Genomic DNA, 27,067 nt, shown 5'->3' with positions numbered 1-27,067 from the left:
AAAAGATAGATAGATAGATCAATTTCCTGTCTGTTCACGGGGCATAGAAATGGGAATTTCAACTCTTGTGTTTTATCCTCAGCTGTCTCTGTCCTCTAAACACATCCCTACTTCAGTTTCCCCACCTGCAAAATGGGAACAATCGGACTGACCTAGTCAACCTTTCACTATAAAGTTCCTTAAATCAGCTTCTACTGTGTCGGCATGTTGTGTGGATTAATAGCCATTCTTTGTACATTGCTTTGTGGATTAAACAGATATACAAGTGGTAAGTATTGTTATCTGTGCAAGAATACATTCAAATTAAAATGGACAGGATGGACATTGCAGCTTGGGTTTTCAAAGAAGCATAAAATAATTAGCCATCTAGCTGCTATTGCATGGACTGCCTCTTGCCTGTTTGAATATACTAGGCTGCAATAACTACCAATCATTGAGTCTTTCTTCTACAAACTGATGGTTGTTTCAGTTCAGGGAGCAATGTTCTTTGTACAATGTGACAGACATAACAGAGTAGTAGGGTGCGTTATTCATAGATTCATAGATTCTAGGACTGGAAGGGACCTCGAGAGGTCATTGAATCCAGTCCCCTGCCTACTTGGCAGGACCAAATACTGTCTAGACCATCACTGATAAACATTTATCTAACCTATTCTTAAGTATCTCCAGAGATGGAGATTCCACAACCTCCCTAGGCAATTTATTCCAGTGTTTAACCACCCTGACAGTTAGGAACTATTTCCTAATGTCCAACCTAGACCTCCCTTGCTGCAGTTTAAGCCCATTGCTTCTTGTTATATCCTTAGGGTACATCTACACAACAGCGGGGAGTCGATTTAAGATACGCAAATTCAGCTATGTGAATAGCGTAGCTGAATTCGACGTATTGCAGCCGACTTACCCCGTTGTGAGGACGGCGGCAAAATCGACTTCTGCCGCTTTTTGTCGGCGGCGCTTACTACCACCTCCGCTGGTGGAGTTAGAGCGCCGATTCGGGGATCGATTGTCGCGTCCCGATGGGACGCGATAAATCGATCCCTGAGAGGTCGATTTCTACCCGCCGATTCAGGCGGGTAGTATAGACCAGACCTTAGAGGCTAAGGTGAACAAGTTTTCTCTCTCCTCCTTATGACACCCTTTTAGATACCTGAAAACTGCTATCATGTCCCCTCTCAGTCTTCTCTTTTCCAAACTAAACAAACCCAATTCCTTCAGCCTTCCTTCATAGGTCATGTTCTCAAGACCTTTAATCATTCTTGTTGCTCTTCTCTGGACCCTTTCCAATTTCTCCACATCTTTCTTGCAATGCGGTGCCCAGAACTGGACACAATACTCCAGCTGAGGCCTAACCAGAGCAGAGTAGAGCGGAAGAATGACTTCTCGTGTCTTGCTCACAACACACCTGTTAATACATCCCAGAATCATGTTTGCTTTTTTTGCAACAGCATCACACTGTTGACTCATATTTAGCTTGTGGTCCACTATAACCCCTAGATCCTTTTCTGCCGTACTCCTTCCTAGACAGTCTCTTCCCATTCTGTATGTGTGAAACTGATTTTTTCTTCCTTAGTGGAGCACTTTGCTTTTGTCTTTGTTAAACTTCATCCTGTTTAACTCAGACCATTTCTCCAATTAGTCCAGATCATTTTGAATTATGACCCTGTCCTCCAAAGCCATTGCAATCCCTCCCAGTTTGATATCATCCGCAAACTTAATAAGCGTACTTTCTATGCCAATATCTAAGTCGTTAATGAAGATATTGAACAGAGCCGGTCCCAAAACAGACCCCTGCGGAACCCCACTCATTGTGCCTGTCCAGCAGTATTGGGAACCATTAATAACAACTCTCTGAGTACGGTTATCCAGCCAGTTATGCACCCACATTACAGTAGCCCCATCTAAATTGTATTTGCCTAGTTTATCGATAAGAATATCATGCGAGACCGTATCAAATGCCTTACTAAAGTCTAGGTATACCACATCCACAGCTTTTCCCTTATCCACAAGACTCGTTATCCTATCGAAGAAAGCTATCAGATTGGTTTGACATGATTTGTTCTTTACAAATCCATGCTGGCTGCTCCCTATCACCTTACCACCTTCCAAGTGTTTGCAGATGATTTCCTTAATTACTTGCTCCATTATCTTCCCTGGCACAGAAGTTAAACTAACTGGTCTGTAGTTTCCTGGGTTGTTTTTATTTCCTTTTTTATAGATGGGCACTATATTTGCCCTTTTCCAGTCTTCTGGAATCTCTCCTGTCTCCCATGTTTTTCCAAAGATAATAGCTAGAGGCTCAGATACCTCCTCTATTAGCTCCTTGAGTATTCTAGGATGCATTTCATCAGGCCCTGGTGTCTTGCAGGCATCTAACTTTTCTAAGTGATTTTTAACTTGTTCTTTTTTTATTTTATCTGCTAAACCTACCCCCTTCCCATTAGCATTCACTATGTCAGGCATTCCTTCAGACTTCTTGGTGAAGACCGAAACAAAGAAGTCATTAAGCATCTCTGCCATTTTCAAGTTTCCTGTTACTGTTTCTCCCTCTTCACTAAGCAGTGGGCCTACCCTGTCTTTGGTCTTCCTCCTGCTTCTAATTTATTGATAAAAAGTCTTCTTGTTTCCCTTTATTCCTGTAGCTAGTTTGAGCTCATTTTGTACCTTTGCCTTTCTGTTAGTAACTAACTGCATTCCTGTGTTGTTTACCTATATTCAACCTTTGTAATCTGTCCTAGTTTCCATTTTTTATATGACTCCTTTTTATTTTTTAGATCATGCAAGATCTCGCGGTTAAGCCAAGGTGGTCTTTTGCCACATTTTCTATCTTTCCTAACCAGTGGAAGAGCTTGCTTTTGGGCCCTTAATAGTGTCCCTTTGAAACACTGCCAACTCTCCTCAGTTGTTTTTCCCCTCAGTCTTGATTCCCTTGGACCTTACCTATCAGCTTTCTGAGCTTACCAAAATCTGTCTTCCTGAAATCCTTTGTTTCTATTTTGCTGTTCTCCCTTCTACCCTTCCTTAGAATTGCAAACTCTATGATTTTATGATCACTTGCACCCAAGCTGTCTTCTATTTTCAAATTCTGAACGAGTTCCTCCCTATTTGTTAATATCAAGTCTAGAACAGCTTCCCCCCAGTAGCTTTTTCAACCTTCTGAAATAAAAAGTTGTCTGCAATGTTGGATAGTCTGTGCCCTGCTGTGTTATTTTCCCAACATATATCCAGATAGTTGAAGTCCCCCATCACCACCAAATCTTGGGCTTTGGACGATTTTGTTATTTGTTTAAAAAAAGCCTCATCCACCTCTTCCACCTGGTTAGGTGGCCTGTAGTAGACTCCTAGCATGACATCATCCTTGTTTTTTACCCCTTTTAGCCTAACCCGGAGACTTTCAACACTTCCATCTCCTATGTCCATCTCTACCTCAGTCCAAGTGTGTACATTTTTAATATATAAGGCAACACCTCCTCCCTTTTCCCCCCGTCTATCCTTCCTGAGCAAGCTGTATCCATCCACACCAACATTCTAATCATTTGTATTATCCCACCAAGTTTCAGTGATTCCAACAATGTCATAGTTGTATTTATTTATTAGCACTTCCAGTTCCTCCTGCTTATTGCCCATACTTCTCGCATTTCTATATAGGTATCTAAGATACTGGTTTGATCTTTCCTCCCAGTTTTGTCCTGACCCTCCCTTCTCTCTGCCAATATAGCCCACACTCCCTCTCATTTCCAACCCATCTCCCAGGTCTCCATGTTCCCCACTTACCTGTGGGCTTTGCTCAGCTGTCCCCGTCGAACCTAGTTTAAAGCCCTCCTCACTAGGTTAGCGAGTCTGTGTCCAAATAGGGTCTTTCCCCTCCTTGAAAGGTGAACGCCATCTCTATCTAGCAGTCCTTCCTCAAATAGCATCCCACAGTCTAGGAAGCCAAAGCCCTCCTGGCGACACCATCTTCGCAGCCAGGCATTCACCTCCAGGATGCATCTGCCTCTGCCCGGGCCCCTACCTTCGACAGGAAGAATTGAAGAGAATACTATCTGTACTCCAAACTCCTTCACCTGTACTCCCAGAGCCCTGTAGTCACTCTTGATTGGCTCAGTGTCACACCGCGCAGTATCATTTGTGCCCACATGGATGAGTAGCATGGGGTAGTAGTCAGAGGGCTGGATAATCCTCGACAATGCCTCTGTAACATCTCGGATACGGGCTCCCAGCAGGCAGCATACCTCCTGAGATGAAATGTCAGAGCGACAGACGGGCGCCTCCGTCCACCTCAGCAGAGAGTCTCCGACCGCCACTACCCTACGTTTCCTATTCGCAGTGGTGGGAGCAGACCTCCCAGCCTTAGGGGTACGAGGCTTCTCCTCCTTTACTGTAGGGGGTGATGCCTTCTTTCCTGTATCAAGAAGAGCATAACGGTTACCTATTACCACGGCGGGAGGGTTCAGAGCAGGGGTGGAGCACTGCCTGCTGCCAGAAGTAACCAGCTGCCAGTGTCCACCCTGAGCCATCTCTTCCTCCACCAGTCATATATCAGCAGTCCTGTGTACTGGGACAGCTACCTCAGCTGTCTCCACATGGACACTGTCCAGGAATTGCTCATGGATTCGGATGCTCCTCAACCTAGCCACCTCCTCCTGCAGCTCTCCCACCTGCTGCCTGAGAGAGTCCACCAGCAGGCACCTTTCACATTGGATGGTCCCCCCAGCCTGGATATCAGTAAGTGGAAATTGCAAGTTACAGTCTCTGCAAAACCACACCAGGATCTAGGTAGAAGCATCCATGCTCAGGCGCTCTGTCTGGCTACAGGAACAGGTGAAGGAGACAGAAGCAGTGCTGGCACAGGTGTTGCGGGTCTTCCTAACCGTCGTAAGCCTCCCTCTGTCAATCTCCCGGCTGCAGCCCCCTGCCTGCTGAAAGGGTTGTTTAAGCAAGAAGTTTTAGGTTTTAAGGGGAATAAAGGGAAAACAAATAGAACTGGCAAGGGACCCTCGTCCCTTCCCACTCCCCTTCCAAACTCCCTTGCAAAACTCCCTGTTAGCAGCCCCTGTTCGCAAAAGCGACAACATGAAACAACTTTTTAAGTGCATAAACTATGCCTAATATCAGTGACAGCTTTGTGGCGATTTGAAGGTTGTTGCTCTCTTGCTTGGTATGCAGACTGGATACACAAAGTACTGCTGTTTTCTCTGCGAATGGGATAGTCGTGCAAGAGATTCCCACTACATCAAGAAAGATTGGCCACTCCAATAGTCATTGGAGCCTGGGAAGAAAAGTGTTCCACATCCACCACTTGTTGAATCAAGGAAGATTTTGTTACCACCCTTACACATCAAGCTGGGTCTGATGAAGAACTTTGTCAAGGCCATTGACAAAACACAAGCAGCTTTCAAGTACCTCCATGGAAAATTTCCAAGGTTAAGTGAAGCTAAGATAAAGGAAGGTGTCTTTTTTGGTCCTCAGATTCGTGAACTTCTTCGAGGTGATGCATTTGACCATGCACTGCGTGGCAAGTGAAAGAGGGTATGGAAAGCCTTCCAGTTAGTGGCAATAAATTTTCTCTGAAACAACAAGGCAGACAACTCCAGGTTGTTTGTGGAAAACCTCCTCAAGGCATACAAAAGCCTTGGTTGCAACATGTCACTAAAGATACATTTTTTGCACTCTCATCTAGATTTTTTTCCACCGAACTGCGGAGCAGTGAGCGACGAGCATGGCGAATGATTTGACCAGGACATTGCAACAATGGAGAAATGCTATCAGGGCAAATGGAGCCCATCAATGCTTGCAGACTATTGCTGGACAGTGACAAGAGATGCTCCATTTAATGAATACAAGAGACAAGCCAAGAAGCGCTGAATGGACACTGAATAGGACTAAACTATGTACCTAATAGTTTTTTGCCTTTTGTTTCATAAAACATTTTATTTATATAACCCTTTTGCTGATTTTTAAAGTGTTACATAAACAGGACAGGTGAAATATTATCATGTAAAGCAACCATAAACACATGAAAAGACCTAGGTTTACAATTTATGATTAAAACTCTACTATCTACATAATATACATAGACATAAAATGTAAAAACTTAAATATCTTAGAAACAGTAGCTAATCAGGAACAGAGGGTCCTGTGGCACCTTTAAGACTAACAGAAGTATTGGGAGCATAAGCTTTCGTGGGTAAGAACCTCGCTTCTTCAGATGCAAGACTTGCATCTTGCATCTGAAGAAGTGAGGTTCTTACCCACGAAAGCTTATGCTCCCAATATTTCTGTTAGTCTTAAAGGTGCCACAGGACCCTCTGTTGCTTTTTACAGATTCAGACTAACACGGCTACCCCTCTGATACTTAGTAGCTAATCAGTTGTTTTAATTGTCATATTTGAATTCAGCACATCAAAATACATAATAAATAGCACATTTTATCTCTGAAGCAGACGACTTCTCAAAAACTGTAGACCAGTGCAATCACTTAAAACTGAACATATTCCATTCAAAACTGCCAAAAACTGATTTGATTTTTTCCTGGTGTTTTGGTTGACATTTTTCAATTATGGAATTTTTGATTTTCCAACAAAATAAGGGAAATTTTTGACAAAAACTGGCACTTTGCACAAAAAAATGTTATTCAGTCAAAAACAACAATTTTAGGCTGAAAATAATTGCAAATGAAAAATTTTGATTACCCTATTATTATGTACTTAGGGCCAGATTTTAAAAAGTATTTAGGTGCCTAGTGGAATTTGCAAAATCATTTAAGTGCCTCACATGGAGTGGCACATCAGTGCTGGTAAAAGGCACCTACTTACTTTTGAAAAATCCTGTAGACACCTAAATACCTATAAAAATCTAGCCCTAAGAACTGAATTGAGAAGCAATGCACAGAGAACATTCAGAATGATTTCTTAAAAGTTTGGGAAGCTTCTGGCACACAGTGAGCACTTCTGCAAATAAATCATCATAAATATTTGCTTAAAATATAAGTTATTCAGGTGCATTCAACTCCCACTTATAATAGTTTCTCCCCAGTGTTTGTGATAAAATTATTAATTATCATTATTATTATACATGTGAGAAAGTCCTACTGAACATTTTGACACACATTAAATAGAAAATCTTGGTGCAACGTTAATTCTGAAGCTCTTATTGGTGCTTCCGTAAGTAGAGACATTACCTCCCATGGCTGGATGTTCTGAAGCTCCAGCAGATGTCCTTTCCCTGTGGCTTCCTTTTTGGATTTGGATGAGTATAGGGCATGTAGAGCATGTTCCATAGCGTAGACACCATTGTAGGTACTGTAGCTCTGGCCTGACATTTTCATTTCAAAATCAGAACCTGGCAGGCTTTCCAGTTCCTCCTTCCCTGAGCAATTTCTCCCACCCTTTATTGTCAAGCTACTATATAGAACAGAACAATTAAATACAGTGTGCCAAAAACACTAAATAAAAATATCTCCTTGGAGTTGGTAAGGGTTGAGGGTCCGGAGGAAATCTCGGAATCCTGGCACATCCTCTGTATGTACTGAGAAGGACAAGGCACCGTGGAAGGGCTTTAAAGTCCACCTATTCAAAGTAATATTCGATGTGAAATCCCACTGAGCTGTCGTGATCCAAACCTTCCCTATAGGTGTCAGTGCTGTTTGATAGCTTGCATATAAAAACAATTTTAAACCTAATAGGGATTCTGTTTCACCGTAGATAACAATCACCTCAGCCTTTGTCTGGGTGATAGTGGAATATGGCTTAAAATGTTGCTCCGTAAATGTGTAGTCCATCGAAGAGGAAGGCACATGAGGGGCCTGTTTGGTGAAGGCAACACAGATGCTGTTCCTAGTAAGCATTGGCTTCAAAGTCTGCACAAACTTTTCTCCACTATCATCATCCAAGGTGATGAGGCCAGTCCAGGTCCATTTGAAATGTTGCATTAACCGAACCAGTCCCAGCGACTGAGGTATCTCATTTGGAACCATCAGGTAGACAGAAGGGAACTGGAATTTATCACTCAGCATGGCATGGAATGAGCCATAGCTGATTTAAAAGAGAAAATATGTTGATTTGTAGATTTGGGCAAAATCTAGAGTTGTTAGAAAATGTTTTCTTCTCTCAGTAGAAAAATTCTATGCAAATGACAGTTTTTTTTCTTGACTATCTAAAACTCAACATTTTTAGTAACCAAATCCTGAAAATTTCAGCCAAAAACAAACAATTCAGCCAGAAACCCCATATATTTTGTTTCCAGGTTTCTGTGTTCCTAATGAAAACTTGAATACTTTCAAGGAAAGTATACACTTTCTTTGAAAGTTTTCTTTTAACTCAACCCCGGTTTTCTGTACAAAACCACCAAACTAAGCAAACAAAAAACATTTTAACAGAAAATTTCCAGCTGAGTTTTTTCAACATCAGGGTCAGTTTCACCCTTGGCTAGAGATGCAGCCACATAAGGAAAGCTGTAGTAATGGGACCTGATGTGAGTCCTGCAGCTGCCTTGAAAAGGGAGTTCACAGAAGCTAAATAGCAAGCGGGACATTATGGAGAATGTGAGATTTATTTTTAATACTTTCATGAACAATATGCATGAGTCAGTTTACCCACCCACACTATATTGCTGCCCACTCAGGGTTAATTTTTCCCCTGACTGAGGCACTTGGGGATGTGATATATGTCCTTCTGGTTGTAATCAGCACAGATGAATGGAGTACCCTTGAGAGACAGCAGAAGACCGAATGACCAAACATTAATTTTAAATCACTGAAAGCCAAGGCATTCTGAGTATAGGGACATATCATGGCTGGTTCTGGAGACAAATGAACCGGATGTGAAGACATTGGTTGTTAAGTTTTGCTGCTGCCCAGGGCAGGGTGCCACAGGATCAGAGAGAGCCAGATATTAAAATGGACTCCAGTAAAGTATGGAAAATTGGGGCAATTGCTTCTGCCAATATAAATTCAGGCAAGCTTGGTTTTTCCATGCTGATTTAAGGACTCTCAAAGGCTGTGTTCCAATGGATTAATAAATGCTGGCTTTTTATGAAAAGGCTGTCCTGGGTCACTGCACATAGTACTGTTTTCATTGCTTCCTGAAGGGGTAGATGTCTCTAACAGGAGTCCGAACTCATTTGGATTCACTGGAAAGCCACAGAGAGAAAAAGGGTCCTGGAGCCCGGAGGTCCAGCCTTGGAGTTGTGGAACTGTAGGGCTTACCTTTGCGCAAAACTATGCCTAGGGCTTGTGTAGAATCTGGGGCACTGAAGTCCCTGTAAATCCATGACAGATGTGTCTTCCTGTTCCCCATCTCTGTCCCTGATGCCATTCCTCTGAGGTTAATAAAGTTACACCAGTGGGGACTTTGCCCCTGTCTCACTGAGCTGTAAAACCCTTCTATACCTCCCCCACTTCTTACCTGTGGGATATTGTAGATGCCTAAGATGGATGCCATCTGGATGGATGTTTCAGACCCGAGTCCCCCGATGACAGCTGACAACTTGTCCTGGGTGTTGCAGCTGTAATTCGGGATCATTAGGTACCTGGTGGAGAGCAGGGTAAAAGAGCTCTCATAGGTCTTCCTGGGACTGAAAAAGCTCTCGTAGATGTGGAACCCCAGCGTGATGTTGGATAACAGCTCAGGATCCTGGTTGATTTTATTAATGGCAAACACCAAGGCCAAGACATGCTGGTAGTTCTTAGGCACCAGCCTGCAATGAGATTTAAATGGTGCAGAACGTGCCTGCTAGGTGACAGGAATGATACAGAACTTTACACTCCAGCTGTTTCTTAGCAAGGACAGCTATTTCCAGCCTCAAGTCTGAGTCATATTTGTGCCCAGTGCACTGCCACAATGTTAGAACATAAGAACGGCCAGATTGGGTCAGACAAATGGTTAATCTAGACCAGTATCCTGTCTGCCAACAGTGGCCAATGCCAGGTTCCTCAAAGGGAATGGACAGAACAAGTATTCATCAAGTGATCCACCCTCTGTCACCCATTCCCAGCTTCTGGCAAACGTTGCCAACTTTTGAGGTGTTATCGTGAGCCCTACAATACTGAGAATTTTCCTTAATAGTCCCAGCTGCAGAAATCATGTGATTAAGTGATATGCACAGGTTTCTTTCTTTCTTTCTTTCTTTCTTTCTTTCTTTCTTTCTTTCTTTCTTTCTTTCTTTCTTTCTTTCTTTCTTTCATGAATTAAAGGCTAGATTTTTAAAGGTGTTTAGATGCCTACTGGGATTTTCAAAAGCACCCAGGCAACCAGATCCCATCGATGGAGATGGGAGCATAGATGCTTTTCAAAATCCCATGAGACACCTAAACACCTTTAAAAATTTGGCCCAGAGTGTATAGCCCTGATAGATGCAGAGAAAAGGTTTAAAACCTGAACCAAGTGTAAAAAAAAGCCTCAGAAACCAGAGGACAAAATGGCTTCCCAATTTTTATTTAATCTAATGATTTTTCAGCAAATTTCAGGATTTTTTGAGGCATGACTCGTGATATTTGAAGGTGTGGGGTTGGCAGTAATTATCCCATTCCCTTAAGGGGAGCATTGCATGGATGAATACAGCAGGGCCACCCGGGGGTGGGGGGGTAGTGGGGCAATTTGCCCCAGGCCCCGGGCTCTGCAGGGGCCCCCACGAGAATGGCTGAGGCTCCCTCCACAGGCCTGACCTGACCCCACCTCCGCCCCTCTCCCGGAGCCTCAGCGCACCGTATCCAGGAGCAGCCCTGGACAGACCTAAAGCGGCTGGCTCTGGCGGGGGAAGGGACGGAGTTGAGGCAGGGCCGGGGGTGGGGTAAGAAAAAAACGAGGGGGTGGCGGCCAAAATTGTTTTTGCTTGGGGCGGCAAAAATCCTAGAGCCGGCCCTGCTTAGGATCATAAATCACAAAATTTTTATCGGGTCCAGAATCCAATTACTGATAAAAGTGAGAACAAATGGAAAAGACTGACTCGATAGATAGTTAGTTTGGGCACTTGGATAATTCTGAGTCCATCCTACAAATCAAGCAGAGCTGGGACTTAAACGTGATTCTTCCATGACCAGGTGACTGCTGAAAACATCTGGATGTTGTGGGGAGGACTCTTGCTCTCCTGTTTTTTATTTCCAACATTTTTGAAAGGTCTCATGTTCTTAAAGTTTGAAACCTTTTTTTCACCCACAAAATGGAATTCTTGTTTTCCAGTGAGTCAAGCTTGAGGCCTTTAGAAAATCCTACCCCAAATTCTCAGAAACAAGGAAGTAACGTTTGAAATTAGAAATTATGGTTATTATTTATTGTGTCTTCTGGTAGAACATTAAGGTCCCAGCTAGGCACTGCACAATCATAGCATAGAAGACCACCCCTACTCCGAAAAGTTTACAATCTAAAAGGCAGGACAAACAAATAGAGAGAGACAAAGAACAAATACAATAAAATACAATAAAATAAAATCGTTTCACCTTTTCTCTTTCACATTCCCCTCTTCCACTAACCTCCCTTGGGCTCAGCCTTCAGCCATACAATTACAGCCTGGGCTGATCATGAACAATAGCTTAATTAGTTAGGAATCATGTTCCAAACACTACTTGATGCCAAATGCTTAAGGCACAACCTATAACCTTTGAAAATAGAAAAATTTGAAAGTAGAAGGCAGCTTGGGTGAAAGTGATCCTGAAATCACAGAGTTTGAAATTCTAAGGAAGGGTAGAAGGGAGAACAGCAAAATAGAGATAATGGATTTCAGGAAGACAGATTTTGGTAAGATCAGAGAGCTGATAGGAAAGGTCACATGGAATCAAGATTGAGGGGAAAAACAACTGAGGAGAGTTGGCAGTTTTTCAAAGGGACACTATTAAGGGCCCAAAAGCAAGCTCTTCCACTGGTTAGGAAAGATAGAAAATGTGGCAAAAGACCACCTTGGCTTAACCACGAGATCTTGCATGATCTAAAAAATAAAAAGGAGTCATATAAAAAATGGAAACTAGGACAGATTACAAAGGTTGAATATAGGTAAACAACACAGGAATGCAGGGGCAAGATTAGAAAGGCAAAGGTACAAAATGAGCCCAAACTAGCTACAGGAATAAAGGGAAACAAGAAGACTTTTTATCAATAAATTAGAAGAAAGAGGAAGACCAAAGACAGGGTAGGCCCACTGCTTAGTGAAGAGGGAGAAACAGTAACAGGAAACTTGAAAATGGCAGAGATGCTTAATGACTTCTTTGTTTCAGTCTTCACCAAGAAGTCTGAAGGAATGCCTAACATAGTGAATGCTAATGGGAAGGGGGTAGGTTTAGCAGATAAAATAAAAAAAGAACAAGTTAAAAATCACTTAGAAAAGTTAGATGCCTGCAAGACACCAGGGCCTGATGAAATGCATCCTAGAATACTCAAGGAGCTAATAGAGGAGGTATCTGAGCCTCTAGCTATTATCTTTGGAAAAACATGGGAGACAGGAGAGATTCCAGAAGACTGGAAAAGGGCAAATATAGTGCCCATCTATAAAAAAGGAAATAAAAACAACCCAGGAAACTACAGACCAGTTAGTTTAACTTCTGTGCCAGGGAAGATAATGGAGCAAGTAATTAAGGAAATCATCTGCAAACACTTGGAAGGTGGTAAGGTGATAGGGAGCAGCCAGCATGGATTTGTAAAGAACAAATCATGTCAAACCAATCTGATAGCTTTCTTTGATAGGATAACGAGTCTTGTGGATAAGGGAGAAGCTGTGGATGTGGTATACCTAGACTTTAGTAAGGCATTAGATACGGTCTCGCATGATATTCTTATCGATAAACTAGGCAAATACAATTTAGATGGGGCTACTATAAGGTGGGTGCATAACTGGCTGGATAACCATACTCAGAGAGTTGTTATTAATGGTTCCCAATACTGCTGGAAAGGCACAATGAGTGGGGTTCCGCAGGGGTCTGTTTTGGGACCAGCTCTGTTCAATATCTTCACTAACGACTTGGATATTGGCATAGAAAGTACGCTTATTAAGTTTGCGGATGATATCAAACTGGGAGGGATTGCAATGGCTTTGGAGGACAGGGTCATAATTCAAAATGATCTGGACTAATTGGAGAAATGGTCTGAGTTAAACAGGATGAAGTTTAACAAAGACAAAAGCAAAGTGCTCCATTAAGGAAGAAAAAATCAGTTTCACACATACAGAATGGGAAGAGACTGTCTAGGAAGGAGTACGGCAGAAAAGGATCTAGGGGTTATAGTGGACCACAAGCTAAATATGAGTCAACAGTGTGATGCTGTTGCAAAAAAAGCAAACATGATTCTGGGATGTATTAACAGGACAAGACACGAGAAGTCATTCTTCCGCTCTACTCTGCTCTGGTTAGGCCTCAGCTGGAATATTGTGTCCAGTTCTGGGCACCGTATTTCAAGAAAGATGTGGAGAAATTGGAAAGGGTCCAGAGAAGAGCAACAAGAATGATTAAAGGTCTTGAGAATATGACCTATGAAGGAAGGCTGAAGGAGTTGGGTTTGTTTAGTTTGGAAAAGAGAAGACTGAGAGGGGACATGATAGCAGTTTTCAGGTATCTAAAAGGGTGTCATAAGGAGGAGGGAGAAAACTTGTTCACCTTAGCCTATAAGGATAGAAAAGAAGCAATGGGCTTAAACTGCAGCAAGGGAGGTCTAGGTTGGACATTAGGAAAAAGTTCCTAACTGTCAGGGTGGGTAAACACTGCAATAAATTGCCTAGGGAGGTTGTGGAATCTCCATCTCTGGAGATATTTAAGAGTAGGTTAGATAAATGTCTATCAGGGATAGTCTAGACAGTATTTGGTCCTGCCATGCGGCCAGGGGACTGGACTCGATGACCTCTTGAGGTCCCTTCCAGTCCTAGAATCTATGAATCTATGAATAGGTTTCCTTCATATGAACTGCATGATCAACTGGAATTGATGGCAAATAGTCTGGAGCCCAACAGCTCTGGGTTTTTCAGAATCCCTGACAAGGTCATTCAATTCACCTTGTGTTATGAGGTGTTGTTCAGAGGAGTAGGATGGGAGAAAATGTGGGTCCTGTGACATTGATGGTTCAGGACCAGAAGTTTCATCCTCTTCCTCTTCCTCGTCTGACTCAAGTGAGAATGATTCGGGTGCATCAGGAACCGGCAGCCCTTCTCCACGGGGTACTGGGCGTATAGCTGATGGAATGTTTGGATAATGCAGTCCACTTTTTCTTCTTTGACACACCTTTCCCAACTGGAGGCACTATGCAGAAGTAACAATTGCTGGTATGATCTGTTGGCTCTCTCCAAATCATTGGCACTACAAAAGGCATAGATTTCCTTTTCCTGTTCAACCCCTGGCGAAGATTTGTTACACAAGTGTTGCAGCATATGTGTGGGGCCCACCTCTTGTTCTGATCTCCAATTTTGCAGCCAAAATAAAGGTGATAGGCTTTCTTAACCATAGTGGTTATACTGCGCTTTTGTGATGCAAAAGTCACTTCACCACAAACATAGCAGAAGTTATCTGCACTGTTCACACAAGTACGAGGCATCTCTGCTCACTTTGGCTAAACAGAAATGTGTCCCTTTGCAAAATCAAACACTGACAAATAAGAGAGTACGACACTGTATGATTTCTAGAGCTGATATAGGGCAATTTGTTCAGCAGAGTGATGTAAGCTTCGTTATGATTGCATCATCCATGACTTCTAGCAATAACATGATGCAATTCATATCATGTATGACGCAATACCAGCTTCAGATTGCATCATTGCATTCATTTTTTTGCCTAAAAAGCAAGTACTGTCCAAACCCAGTCATAGATTTATTCATAGATCCAGTCGAAGATGTATTTTAGTCATTTCTGGTTTAAATTGAGATCCCTTCCCTTTATAACTCACTTATCCTCCACCATTCCCAATAGCATATCTTGAAAACTAGAGCCAATCAACAATTTTAAGCATCATTTTCGTTCTCAGTGACCCAGAATTAGTAAAGTTTGACTACATTTATTTCAGAAGCATTTTGGCTGTAAAGCAGTGTTGTCAGCCAAAAAAATTACAACTTGGAGATTTTTAATAAAAAATCTAAATTGTCCATGGAGAAAAAAATTGAATTTGCTGACCAGATCCACATAATATACTTGGTTTCAGAGTGGTAGCTGTGTTAGTCTGTATCAGCAAAGACAATGAGAAGTCCTTGTGGCACCTTAGAAACTAACAAATTTATTTGGGCACAAGCTTTCATATGCTAGAATCCACTTCATCTGATGCATCGAGTTTATGCATCTGATTAAGTGGGTTCTGGTCCATGAAAGCTTATGCCCAAATACATTTGTTAGTCTCTAAGGTGCCATAATGTACTTGGACTCTTAAAAGCAAGGAGATTTTTAGTTCACTGGAGAACTCAAAAGGCACAGTGATCCTGTCATAAACATACAGCTAAGGGTAGCATAAAATCTCTCCTTTACCGGTAAGGGGTTAAGAAGCTCAAATAACCTGGTTGGCACCTGAACAAAAGGACTAATAAGTGAAGAAGATCCTTTCAAATCTGCAGGGGGTTGTTTGTGCTCTCTTTGTTGTTCTCTCCTGGCGAGAGAGGGACCAGGGCAGGAAAAAAAATCTCCTAAACCCCTACCTGAAATGAGCATCTAAGATTACAAAAATTGTAAGTAAGCAAGGAAATGCATTAGATTATCTCTTGTTTTAGCTTGTGTATTTTCCCTATGCTAAGAGGGAGGTTTATTCTGGTTTTTTGTAACTTTAAAGTTTTGCCTATAGGGGAATCCTCTGTGTTTTAAATCTTATTACCCTGTAAAATTACCTTCCATCCGGATATTTACAGAGGTGCTTCTTTTACTTTTTTCTTTATAATAAAGTTCTATTATAAAGGATGTAACCCTGACAGATTCCTTTTAAAAAATGTGGAATCTATCAATTTTCAGAATGTGTTAGCTCCAGAAATCGCTTCATTTACAAAGTCACCCTCTCCCAGGGAAAACAGAAAACATAATCTTCCAAAGGCAGGAGTTTGTAAGTTGCATTTTGATGGATTCAGGACATTAGCAGCCATTTATTGCATTTTTAACAACTGCCTAAAAAGCAAGTACTGTCCAAACCCCAGTACCGGGGACAAAGTTTATTTCGATGAGAACGGTGAATCATCAGCTGGATACGACATTTTAAACTGGATCGCTTTCCCCAACGATTCCTTCATCACAGTCAAAGTGGGTCACGTGGACCCACGGGCTCCTGTTGGCCAAGAGTTCACCATTAATGAAGCAGCCATTGTTTGGAACAGCAGGTTCAATCAGGTGGGGAAACACTGCAGCTTCCAGAGTGATGGGGAGTGTTACAGTCCTGGCCCTTGGAGATCTCTCCTGCCAGGCAGGGTGAGTCCCATTGCGTAACACTGAGTGCCTGTAACAGAGACACCCCCAGCCGTGCAGGAGGAATTTAAAGCACCAAGAATATAAGGCGACCCTTGCCTCCATCTTCAATATAGGGTAAGAGTTCCCTGATGACACTCAAATTGGTTGGAAGTTGTCATAACTATAAAGGGAAGGGTAACAGCTGTCCTGTGTACAGTACTATAAAACCCCTCCTGGCCAGAGACTCCAAAATCCTTTTCCCTGTAAAGGGTTAAGAAGCTCAGGTAACCTGGCTGGCATCTGACCTAAAGGACCAATAAGGGGACAAGATACTTTCAAATCTTGGGGGGGGAAGACTGTTGTTTGTGTTCTTTGTTTGGGAGTGTGTTCGTTCTCGGGACGGAGAGGGACCAGACATCAATCCAGGTTCTCCACATCTTTCTAAACAAGTCTCTCCTATTTCAAACTTGTAAGTAAATAGCCAGGCAAGGCGTGTTAGTTTTCCTTTGTTTTTCTCAACTTGTAAATGTACCTTTTACTAGAGTGTTTATCTTTGTTTGCTGTACTTTGAACCTGAGACTAGAGGGGAGTCCTCTGAGCTCTTTAAGTTTGATTGCCCTGTAAGGTTAATTTCCATACTGATTTTACAGAGATGATTTTTACCTTTTTCTTTAATTAAAAGTCTTCTTTTTAAGAACCTGATTGATTTTTCCTTGTTTTAAGATCCAAGGGGTTTGGATCTTGATTCACCAGGAGTTGGTGAGAGGAAGGAGGGGAATGGTTAATTTCTCCTTGTTTTAAGATCCAAGGGGTTTGGATCTGTTTTCACCAGGGATTTGGTGAAGGTTTTTCAAGGTTTCCTAGGAAAGGAATCAATTGAAATGGTGGCAGCCGAACCAGAGCTAAGCTGGTAGTTAAGCTTAGAAGTTTTCATGCAGGCCCCTACATTTGTTCCCTAAAGTTCAAAGTGGGGATCCAGCCTTGACATGGTGGCAGAGCGGTGGGATCATTTTAAACCCAAAAGCCAGTGAGATTTTTTTTTCCTTCTAGCTGCTTGGAAAGCCGAGCTGGAAGTAGATAGATGCATATCTTATCTCTCCTTGCCTGAAGGCAGAGGTGTTAAGTTTTTTTAACAGGTCCTTTGTTAAGAGAAGTGTTCAAATGGGCAAACAAAGCTAAAGGGAATTTACAAGCTGAATTGTTTTTTTTTCTTTTTACATCCTCGGGAGTAGCTAGTTAGAAAGTCTCTGTTAACTCAGCAGCAGCCAGAGCTGAGAGCTTCCCAGTTTCAGTCAACTGCAGAGGGGGTGACCCAGCACAAGAAAACAGGAAAATGACTACCAAAGAAGTAGCTAAAAAAATAGAACTGGCCAAACTAGAAGCAGAAGAAAATAAAAGAAAACATCAAAGACTGCTTCAATTAACGAAACTCAAGACAGACCAGAGAGCAAGAGAAGAAAAAGCCAAAAAGGAGGCCCATGAAAGAGAGATGGAGCTGGAAAAAGCCAAAAAGGAGGCCCATAAAAGAGAGATGGAGCTGAAAAAAGCCAAAGAGGAGGCTCACAAGAGAGAGATGGAGCTTAAAGAAAAAGAGATGGAGGAGAGAGAAAAAGAAAGAAAACATAAACTGGAACTAGCAAAGGCTAAGCAAGCTTTGACCCCCATCTCTGTTCCTGAGCCGTCCACCAGGGCCCCGTCTGTGTTACCGGAGACCCAGACAAAGGTGGTGGAACTGGATCCCCTGCCAACAACTGCAACAGCCATAGTGGATCCAATCCCAGAGACTCAGCCAAAGCCAGTCCCAGAACCAGAACTGGCAACGCAACCAGCACCAGAACCATTGCCAGCACGGAGTCCAGTGCTTGCAAACCCGTCTACAACTCCAATGCCAGAGGGCACCAGCGAGCCTGACCTGGCGGAAGCAGCAGATAACCCTACCCAAGAGGCTCAGCCAGAGCCTGAAATACCACATAGTGCACCAGCGGACAGCGGTTCACAGTCAATGGAAACAGCCCCAGCACCTGCATCGCTTTCAGAGGGACCAAGCCCCAGTCCACAGTCCAAGGAGGAACTGATGTCTCCAGCATCAAGGGAACAGTTCCAGGCCGAGCAGGAAGCAGATGACAGCCTTCAGAAAGGTTGGGCGGCGGCGCGGAGCACCCCACTGCCTCTCAGCTCTTCTAACCGATCCCGGTTTGTGGTAGAACAAGGACTTTTATACAAGGAGACTCTTTCTGGTGGGCACCAGGAAGACTGGCATCCTCAAAGACAGTTGGTAGTTCCCACTAAGTATCGTGTAAAGCTCTTGAGCTTAGCCCATGATCATCCCAGTGGCCATTCTGGGGTGAACAGAACCAAAGACCGGTTGGGGAAGTCCTTCCACTGGGAGGGAATGGGTCAAGGGACTATAAATCCCCTACAGGCCAAAGTGGATGCTATCCAAAAGTGGCCGGTTCCAAAGTCTAAGAAACAGGTCCAATCCTTCTTAGGCTTGGCTGAATATTATAGGCGATTTGTACCCCACTACAGCCAAATCGCCGCCCCGCTGACAGACCTAACCAGAAAGAAACAGCCAAATACAGTTCAGTGGACTGATGAGTGTCAAAAGGCCTTTAACCAGCTTAAGGCAACACTCATGTCTGACCCTGTGCTAAGGGCTCCAGACTTTGACAAACCGTTCCTAGTAACCACAGATGCATCCGAGCGAGGCGTGGGAGCAGTTTTAATGCAGGAAGGACCGGATCAAGAATTCCATCCTGTCGTGTTTCTCAGTAAGAAACTGTCTGAGAGGGAAAGCCATTGGTCAATCAGCGAAAAGGAATGCTATGCCATTGTGTACGCGCTGGAAAAGCTACGCCCATATGTTTGGGGACGGCGTTTCCAACTACAAACAGACCATGCTGCGCTACAGTGCCTTCATACCGCCAAGGGAAATAACAAAAAACTTCTTCGGTGGAGTTTAGCTCTCCAAGATTTTGATTTTGAAATACAACACATTTCGGGAGCTTCTAACAAAGTGGCTGATGCACTCTCCCGGGAAAGTTTCCCAGAGTTAACTGGTTAACAATTGTTCTTGGAATGAAACATATTGTTAGTTTTTATATAATCAGTAGTATGTCTAAAGGTACATGTGTCTTATTAACTCTGTTTTCTCCTAGAACTCCAGGAAGAAATCACAGCCAGTGTGGAACTGAACATCCAACACTATCTGTGATTTGGGGGGCGTGTCATAACTATAAAGGGAAGGGTAATAGCTGTCCTGTGTACAGTACTATAAAACCCCTCCTGGCCAGAGACTCCAAAATCCTTTTCCCTGTAAAGGGTTAAGAAGCTCAGGTAACCTGGCTGGCATCTGACCTAAAGGACCAATAAGGGGACAAGATACTTTCAAATCTTTGGGGGGGAAGGCTGCTGTTTGTGTTCTTTGTTTGGGAGTGTGTTCGTTCTCGGGACGGAGAGGGACCAGACATCAATCCAGGTTCTCCACATCTTTCTAAACAAGTCTCTCCTATTTCAAACTTGTAAGTAAATAGCCAGGCAAGGCGTGTTAGTTTTCCTTTGTTTTCTCAACTTGTAAATGTACCTTTTACTAGAGTGTTTATCTTTGTTTGCTGTACTTTGAACCTGAGACTAGAGGGGAGTCCTCTGAGCTCTTTAAGTTTGATTGCCCTGTAAGGTTAATTTCCATACTGATTTTACAGAGATGATTTTTACCTTTTTCTTTAATTAAAAGTCTTCTTTTTAAGAACCTGATTGATTTTTCCTTGTTTTAAGATCCAAGGGGTTTGGATCTTGATTCACCAGGAGTTGGTGAGAGGAAGGAGGGGAATGGTTAATTTCTCCTTGTCTTAAGATCCAAGGGGTTTGGATCTTGATTCACCAGGAGTTGGTGAGAGGAAGGAGGGGAATGGTTAATTTCTCCTTGTTTTAAGATCCAAGGGGTTTGGATCTGTTTTCACCAGGGATTTGGTGAAGGTTTTTCAAGGTTTCCTAGGAAGGGAATCCATTGAAATGGTGGCAGCCGAACCAGAGCTAAGCTGGTAGTTAAGCTTAGAAGTTTTCATGCAGGCCCCTACATTTGTACCCTAAAGTTCAAAGTGGGGATCCAGCCCTGACAGAAGTATATTGAGAATTAGAGCTGGTTAAAACAAAATTCTGGCAAAACATTTTCCTTTTTTTATGAGAAATTGGGTTTTTAATAAAACACATTTTTTCCTGGTTTTCACACTTCCTTCCAGAGAAGGGACAAAAGAAGCCACAATAATGGCCTACTGTTGTTAACCCACTCCTATTATTTTTGTTCAGACAGTGCCACGGTCCATGTGCACTGACAGCTGCCATCCTGGATATGTTAGGACAGTTTGGGAGGGGAAGCCACTTTGTTGCTATAACTGTGCTCCATGCCCAGAAGGGACCATTTCCAATCAGACAGGTAGGTGTCTCCAGAGGAATTTGCAGAGTATTGAGGACTGTGTTGGAATTTCAAGCTATCGCTTTAAGTTTGTGTGTGTTATGGGAGAGTCAGTCCTCATCCTGCTCTTGCAGGCTATGGGGCTCTGGGCATGGTAAGAAAGTGTGTGATTTGAGTCAGTCTTCTAGGAGCTGGTCTGCAGCAAGGGTGGTAGGTTGTTTCTCTCTGCTTTAAGGAGCAGCCTGCTCTGTCTCTCCCTGTTTTTGGTTCTTGTGTTGTTAAAGTTCCAGAATGTAAGAAATAAGGTTGTGTGACATTGCAACCTTCCTGAAAAAGTATTTTAGCTTGGTATCTAACTTCTCTGTGTGTATGATGTGAACATAACAGAATTATCACCCCCTAATAAAAGGGCACAGCTGGGGGAATTGTGCACAGAATTAGCTGTGATCAGATCTGATTGAAACATTTGAATTTCTCTCCTGTGGAAAATTCCAGTATTGTGACATTTGTTTTCATCCAAAATTTGGACAACAAATTTGAAATATCAAAACAGAATGAAAATATCAATTAAAAAAAAAGTCAAAGTGACGTGAAATGAAATGTTTCATTTTGCTTTGAATCTATATTACTCTCCATCCTCCTGGTGCCTCATAGGAGCTGTAGTTTAGATGATTTATATCCCCATTCTATCCCAGGGGCCAGAAACCCTGGCTGGACTATATTTCCCATGATGCACTATAGTCGTTCCCTCTGACTCAGTTACCATAGGATCACATGGCCATGGTGCATCATGGGAGATGAAGTCTGGAATGAGTAAATTGATGTTAAATTGAAAATTTAGTCAAAATTACCATTTTCCTGTGGGATATTTAAATTTTTCAGAAATCAGGTTTTCCACTGAAAAAATGGTTTTGATTGAAAATGTCTGACTAGCTCTACCTGTGAATAAATTTTGCTATGACTCTGTTCAGCCCACTTCAGTATTTGTTTCCCCAAATATGAATTTACTGGCAGGTGTGTTCATAGAAACAACAAATGTTAAGCAAATATTTTACAATCTCTGCTGAAAGGGAATTTCAAATAGATAATCCTGAATATTTAAAACATAAACCTGATTCTAGGAGTTCTGCTCATCCCCTCAACAGACAGAAACAACATGGTGCAACCTGTGGTGTGGTGACGACGCAGGAAACAGAACGCCAGGTTTGTTGGTAGCCAGAGAGCTTCAAAAGCCTCCTGCAAAAAGCCTCCCAGGAAAACTTTTCCTGGGGTTTTTATTTCTCTCCTTGCTTTGTTTACAACACTTCTTAGTGGTTACATTCCTGCGCATAGAAAAGCCAGCCAGTATACATGCACATAAGATAACAAACCCATCTCTTGAGCGCGTGAACACCAGCTGCGAGGAAACAATCAAATCAGCCAAATAAGTTTCCCAAACACAAACGCTGGATTGAAGGTCACTCCTGCCTCGTAGCCATGGGAACAGTTTGCCGCGCCCGTGGGCTGGCGATTCGGGAGCTATGCATCCCTACACTGTGGTATCTTGCAGTTAAACAGACTGGATTTCTGATATTAGATAATTGCAACCCAATCATAGAATCATAGAATCATAGAATATCAGGGTTGGAAGGGACCTCATGAGGTCATCTAGTCCAACCCCCTGCTCAAAGCAGGACCAATTCCCAGCTAAATCATCCCAGCCAGGGCTTTGTCAAGCCGGGCCTTAAAAACCTCCAAGGAAGGAGACTCCACCACCTCCCTAGGTAACGCATTCCAGTGTTTCACCACCCTCCTAGTGAAATAGTTTTTCCTGATATCCAACCTGGACCTCCCCCACTGCAGCTTGAGACCATTGCTCCTTGTTCTGTCATCTGCCACCACTGAGAACAGCCGAGCTCCATCCTCTTTGGAACCCCCCTTCAGGTAGTTGAAGGCTGCTATCAAATCCCCCCTCATTCTTCTCTTCTGGAGACTAAACAATCCCAGTTCTCTCAGCCTCTCCTCATAAGTCATGTGCTCCAGACCCCTAATCATTTTTGTTGCCCTCCGCTGGACTCTTTCCAATTTTTCCACATCCTTCTTGTAGTGTGGGGACCAAAACTGGACACAGTATTCCAGATGAGGCCTCACCAATGTCGAATAAAGGGGAACGATCACGTTCCTCGATCTGCTGGCAATGCCCCTACTTATACAGCCCAAAATGCCGTTAGCCTTCTTGGCAACAAGAGCACACTGTTGACTCATATCCAGCTTCTCGTCCACTGTGACCCCTAGGTCCTTTTCAGCAGAAGAAAATGTATACATGTTGCAGTTTGAATGTATGTATGTAATATCAGACGTACATAATTTCCTTCAGTGCCTGTGTTTCATCTTTGCTGTAAGAGCTGACTGGGTGAAATGTATCCCTAGTGTAATTTCATTGGTTTAAGTGGAGTTACATTTTGTTTTGTTTAATTTTGTTTCTTTCAGATGCGATCATTGTGATAGGTGCCCTGAAGATCAGTATCCAACAGGGACCAAGATAAATGCATACCCAAGTTTATTAATTTCCTTTCCTATAAAGAACCTTTGGGATTTATTTTGGCTTCTTTTGCTCTTTTATTTTCTCTTCTCACAGTGCTGGTGCTAGGAATGTTTATTAAGCATCAGGAAACTCCCATAGTGAGGGCCAACAACCGGGAGCTCAGCTACGTTCTTCTCCTCTCCCTCCTGCTCTGCTTCCTTTGCAGCTTGGTATTCATTGGCCAGCCTGGCCAGGTGACCTGCCTTCTCCGACAAACAGCTTTTGGTGTCATATTCTCTGTCTCTGTTTCTTCTGTGTTGGCAAAAACCGTCACTGTGGTTCTGGCCTTCAAGGCCACAAAGCCAGGAGCCAGCATGAGGAAATGGCTGGGGAGAAGACTGGCTGGCTCCATCATCGTTTCCTGTTCCCTTATCCAACTTGGGATTTGTGCTGTCTGGCTGGGAATTGCTCTCCCGTTCCCAGATCTTGACATGAAATCAGAGGTTGGACACATTTAATGCAATGTAATGAGGGGTCAAACACTGCCTTCTACAGGCTGGTTGCTTTCCTAGCCATGAAACTGCCTGATACTTTCAATGACGCCAAGTTCATCACCTTCAGCATGTTGGTGTTTTGCAGCATGTGGGTCTCCTTCATCCCCACTTACCTGAGCACCAAGGGGAAATACATGATGGCTGTGGAGATCTTCTCTATCTTGGCCTCCAGCACTGGACTACTGGGCTGCATCTTCATCCCCAAATGCTACATCATTGTGCTGAGGCCTGACCTGAACACTAGGGAGCAGCTAGTTATGAAATCCAAATCTGGGACACAGGAATTATGAACTTTTTCCTGTTTGATGAAAGTTCTCCATTTAACTCACTAATTTTGTCTGGGGGTGAATTTGGCCCTGTCTATTACAGATTCCCAGCCAGCTCCCAAATGCTAAAATAAATTGGAATGTAAAAAATTAATCCTTATTTTGTGGGTGTTTCTTAGTGACATGTTCTGCTCTGGGTTTTCAGTGACACAGCTCATAGGGGGAGGTATAGCTCAGTGGTTTGAGCATTGGCCTGCTAAACCCAGGGTTGTGAGTTCAATCCTTGAGGGGGCCATCTAGGGCAAAATTGGTACTTGGTCCTGCTAGTGAAGGAAGGGGGCTGGACTTGATGACCTTTCAACATCCCTTCCAGTTCTAGGAGATTGGAATCTATGTTTCTTTTTTTTTTAAATGGAGATATCCTAGGTCAAAGGGGACATTGCCAGCAAGTTAAAGAAGTATGGGCTGGATGAATGGACTATAGTGTGGATAGAAAGCTGGCTAGATCGTCGGGCTCAATGGGTAGTGATCAACAGCTCCATGTCTAGTTGGCAGCTGGTTTCAAGTGGAGTGCCCCTGGGGCCAGTTTTGTTCAATATCTTCATTAATGATCTGGAGGATGGTGTGGATTGCACTTTCAGCAAGTTTGCAGATGGACCTAGACAAATTAGAGGATTGGGCCAAAAGAAACCTGACGAGGTTCAACAAGGACAAGTGCAGATTCCTGCACTTAGGACGGAAGAATCCCATGCACTGTTAAAGACTAGGGACTGAATGGCTAGGCAGCAGTTCTGCAGAAAAGGACTTATGGGTTACAGTGGATGAGAAGCTGGATATGAGTCAACAGTGTGCTCTTGTTGCCAAGAAGGCTAACGGCATTTTGGGCTGTATAAGTAGTGGCATTGCCAGCAGATCGAGGGACATGATCATTCCCTTCTATTCGACATTGGTGAGGCCATATCTGGAGTACTGTGTCCAGTTTTGGGCCCCACACTACAAGAAGGATGTGGAAAAATTGGAAAGAGTCCAGCGAAGGGCAACAAAAGTGATTAGGGGGCTGGAACACATGAGTTATGAGGAGAGGCTGAGGGAACTGGGATTGTTTAGTCTGCAGAAGAGAAGAATGAGGGGGGATTTGATAGCTGCTTTCAACTACCTGAAAGGGGGTTCCAAAGAGGATGGATCTAGACTGTTCTCAGTGGTACCTGATGACAGAACACGGAGTAATGGTCTCAAGTTGCAGTTGGGGAGGTTTAGGTTGGATATTTGGAAAAACTTTTTCACTAGGAGGGTGGTGAAGCACTGGAATGGGTTACCTAGGGAGGTGGTGGAATCTCCATCCTTAGAAGTTTTTAAGGTCAGGCTTGAGAAAGCCCTGGCTGGGATGATTTAGTTGGGAATTGGTCCTGCTCTGAGCAAGGGGTTGGACTAGATGACCTCCTGAGGTCCCTTCCAACCCTGATATTCTATGATTCTATGACCATTGTGATCATCTAGTCTGACCTCCTGCAGAACACAGACTATAGAATTTCCACCAAAATAACTTGAAGTAGAGCAGAACTTCAAAAAGAATTCCAATCTTGTGTAATTACTGGGGTGACTCTGTTCTGCAAACCCTTACAGTGCCAGTAGCATGCACGGCGTACTGTGTCTAGGATAAAAGCACTGTAAGTGCTTCAGCAGCTAGGCCTTGTATGTGCTAGCCCTGGTGGGTCCCAATAACCCCTCAGATACTGGGCTAAGGGAAATGGTTTTTTTACCAGGGTTGGCAGGAGAGGGGAAGGTTGCAGATCCCCTAAGCACAGAGGCTCAGACAGTTACTTTTCAAAGGGAGGCATAGCCGTTCTTGTTTGGGTCCCTGGCAGGCCAATCGAGAGAAAAGGCTCTTCAGGGTGAATCCCGCGGGTGTCTTCTCCAGTCCAGTCTCTGTTCAAGCAAATAAATGTTTTCAGGTTTCCAAGCCAGGCTCAGTTTTTCTCTCACTGGAACCCTTCTGCATTGGATCCCTGCCCAGCCATTACTGCTGTCCCGTAAGTCCCACACAGATCTTCACTCAACTGTGATGTGCAGCAGTCACAGCCTGTTCCACTCACAGCTCTATCCACAGTTCCTGGGGCTTCTCTCCAGACCCCTGGTGCCATGCAGCTCTTACTGCCAAACACAGCCCAGACACTTCTTGCTTCAGAACCTTTCCTCTTATCTGGCCAGGGACAGGAAATGTGCAGGGGGCTGATGGGAATCATAGCCCCTGCTTAGCCAGGAGGAAGGGGATATGCCGTGGACAGGGGGCTTATGGGAGTTGTAGTCCTCTGCTTTCAGATCCAACACACTTGATTTACAGCTAAACAGAGCCTTAACACTAGATTTTTTTTTTGCTACTTACGAGAGTATGCTATGACCACATACAGGGCCGGCTCCAGGCACCAGCGGAGCAAGCTCGTGCTTGGGGCGGCAGATTCCAAGGGGCGGCATTCCATCTAATCGTTTTCTTTTTTTTTTTTTTTTTGCGCTTCACCGCTTTGGCCGCCCCTGCAGGTTTTTTCCATTTGGTTTGCTGCTACAGGGCGGCGGCGCGGAGGAGGGGAGCACCCTGCAGCAAGCCCGGTAGGGCAGCCCGCGTCCTTCCCTGCCTGCCGACCGGAGTGGCGCGGAGCCCTCCCAGCAGGAGGCAGGGCGGGAGGGACCGCGTGGCAAGCACCCCGCTTAAGGAAGCCATGGCCACGCCCATTCTCTCTCTCCGCCCCGCTAGCCGGGGTGTGCACTCCGCTGCCCGGGGTCTGCAGGGCCGGGAGTCCCCCTGCACCCATGCTCCCACCACCCCACAGGTATTTTGTTTTGTTTTTTTCTTTCCTTCACCGCTCCAGCCGGCCAGTTTGTTCCTCCCCCTCACCGCTCCGGCCGGGGGCAGGTTTGTTTCCCGCTCCTCCCCCTCCCTTTGCTGCTCCGGACGGCTGCTTTGTTCTCCCCCCACCCCGCCGCTTCTGCTGGCCAGTTTGTTCTCCCCCTCCCCCCGCC

At 43.9% G+C, this 27,067-nt stretch overlaps 1 protein-coding gene across 1 annotated transcript in view; it reads left to right on the top strand.

The window, feature by feature from the left end:
• LOC128846001 (vomeronasal type-2 receptor 26-like) overlaps window positions 1-24,076 on the top strand; it is a 29,508-nt gene extending 5,432 nt beyond the window's left edge. The window contains 5 exon segments of the mRNA XM_054045095.1: window positions 15,893-16,261; window positions 20,624-20,750; window positions 23,066-23,092; window positions 23,233-23,745; window positions 23,748-24,076. Of these exon segments, the coding sequence (XP_053901070.1) occupies window positions 15,893-16,261; window positions 20,624-20,750; window positions 23,066-23,092; window positions 23,233-23,745; window positions 23,748-24,076 (1,365 nt within the window).
• Window positions 24,077-27,067: the final 2,991 nt, after the last annotated feature.

This window comes from Malaclemys terrapin, chromosome 12 (assembly GCF_027887155.1).
Source record: "Malaclemys terrapin pileata isolate rMalTer1 chromosome 12, rMalTer1.hap1, whole genome shotgun sequence".
Lineage (NCBI taxonomy): Eukaryota > Metazoa > Chordata > Testudines > Emydidae > Malaclemys > Malaclemys terrapin.
The sequence above is the reverse complement of the archived record's forward strand: the minus strand, read 5'-3'. Positions and strand labels throughout refer to the sequence as shown.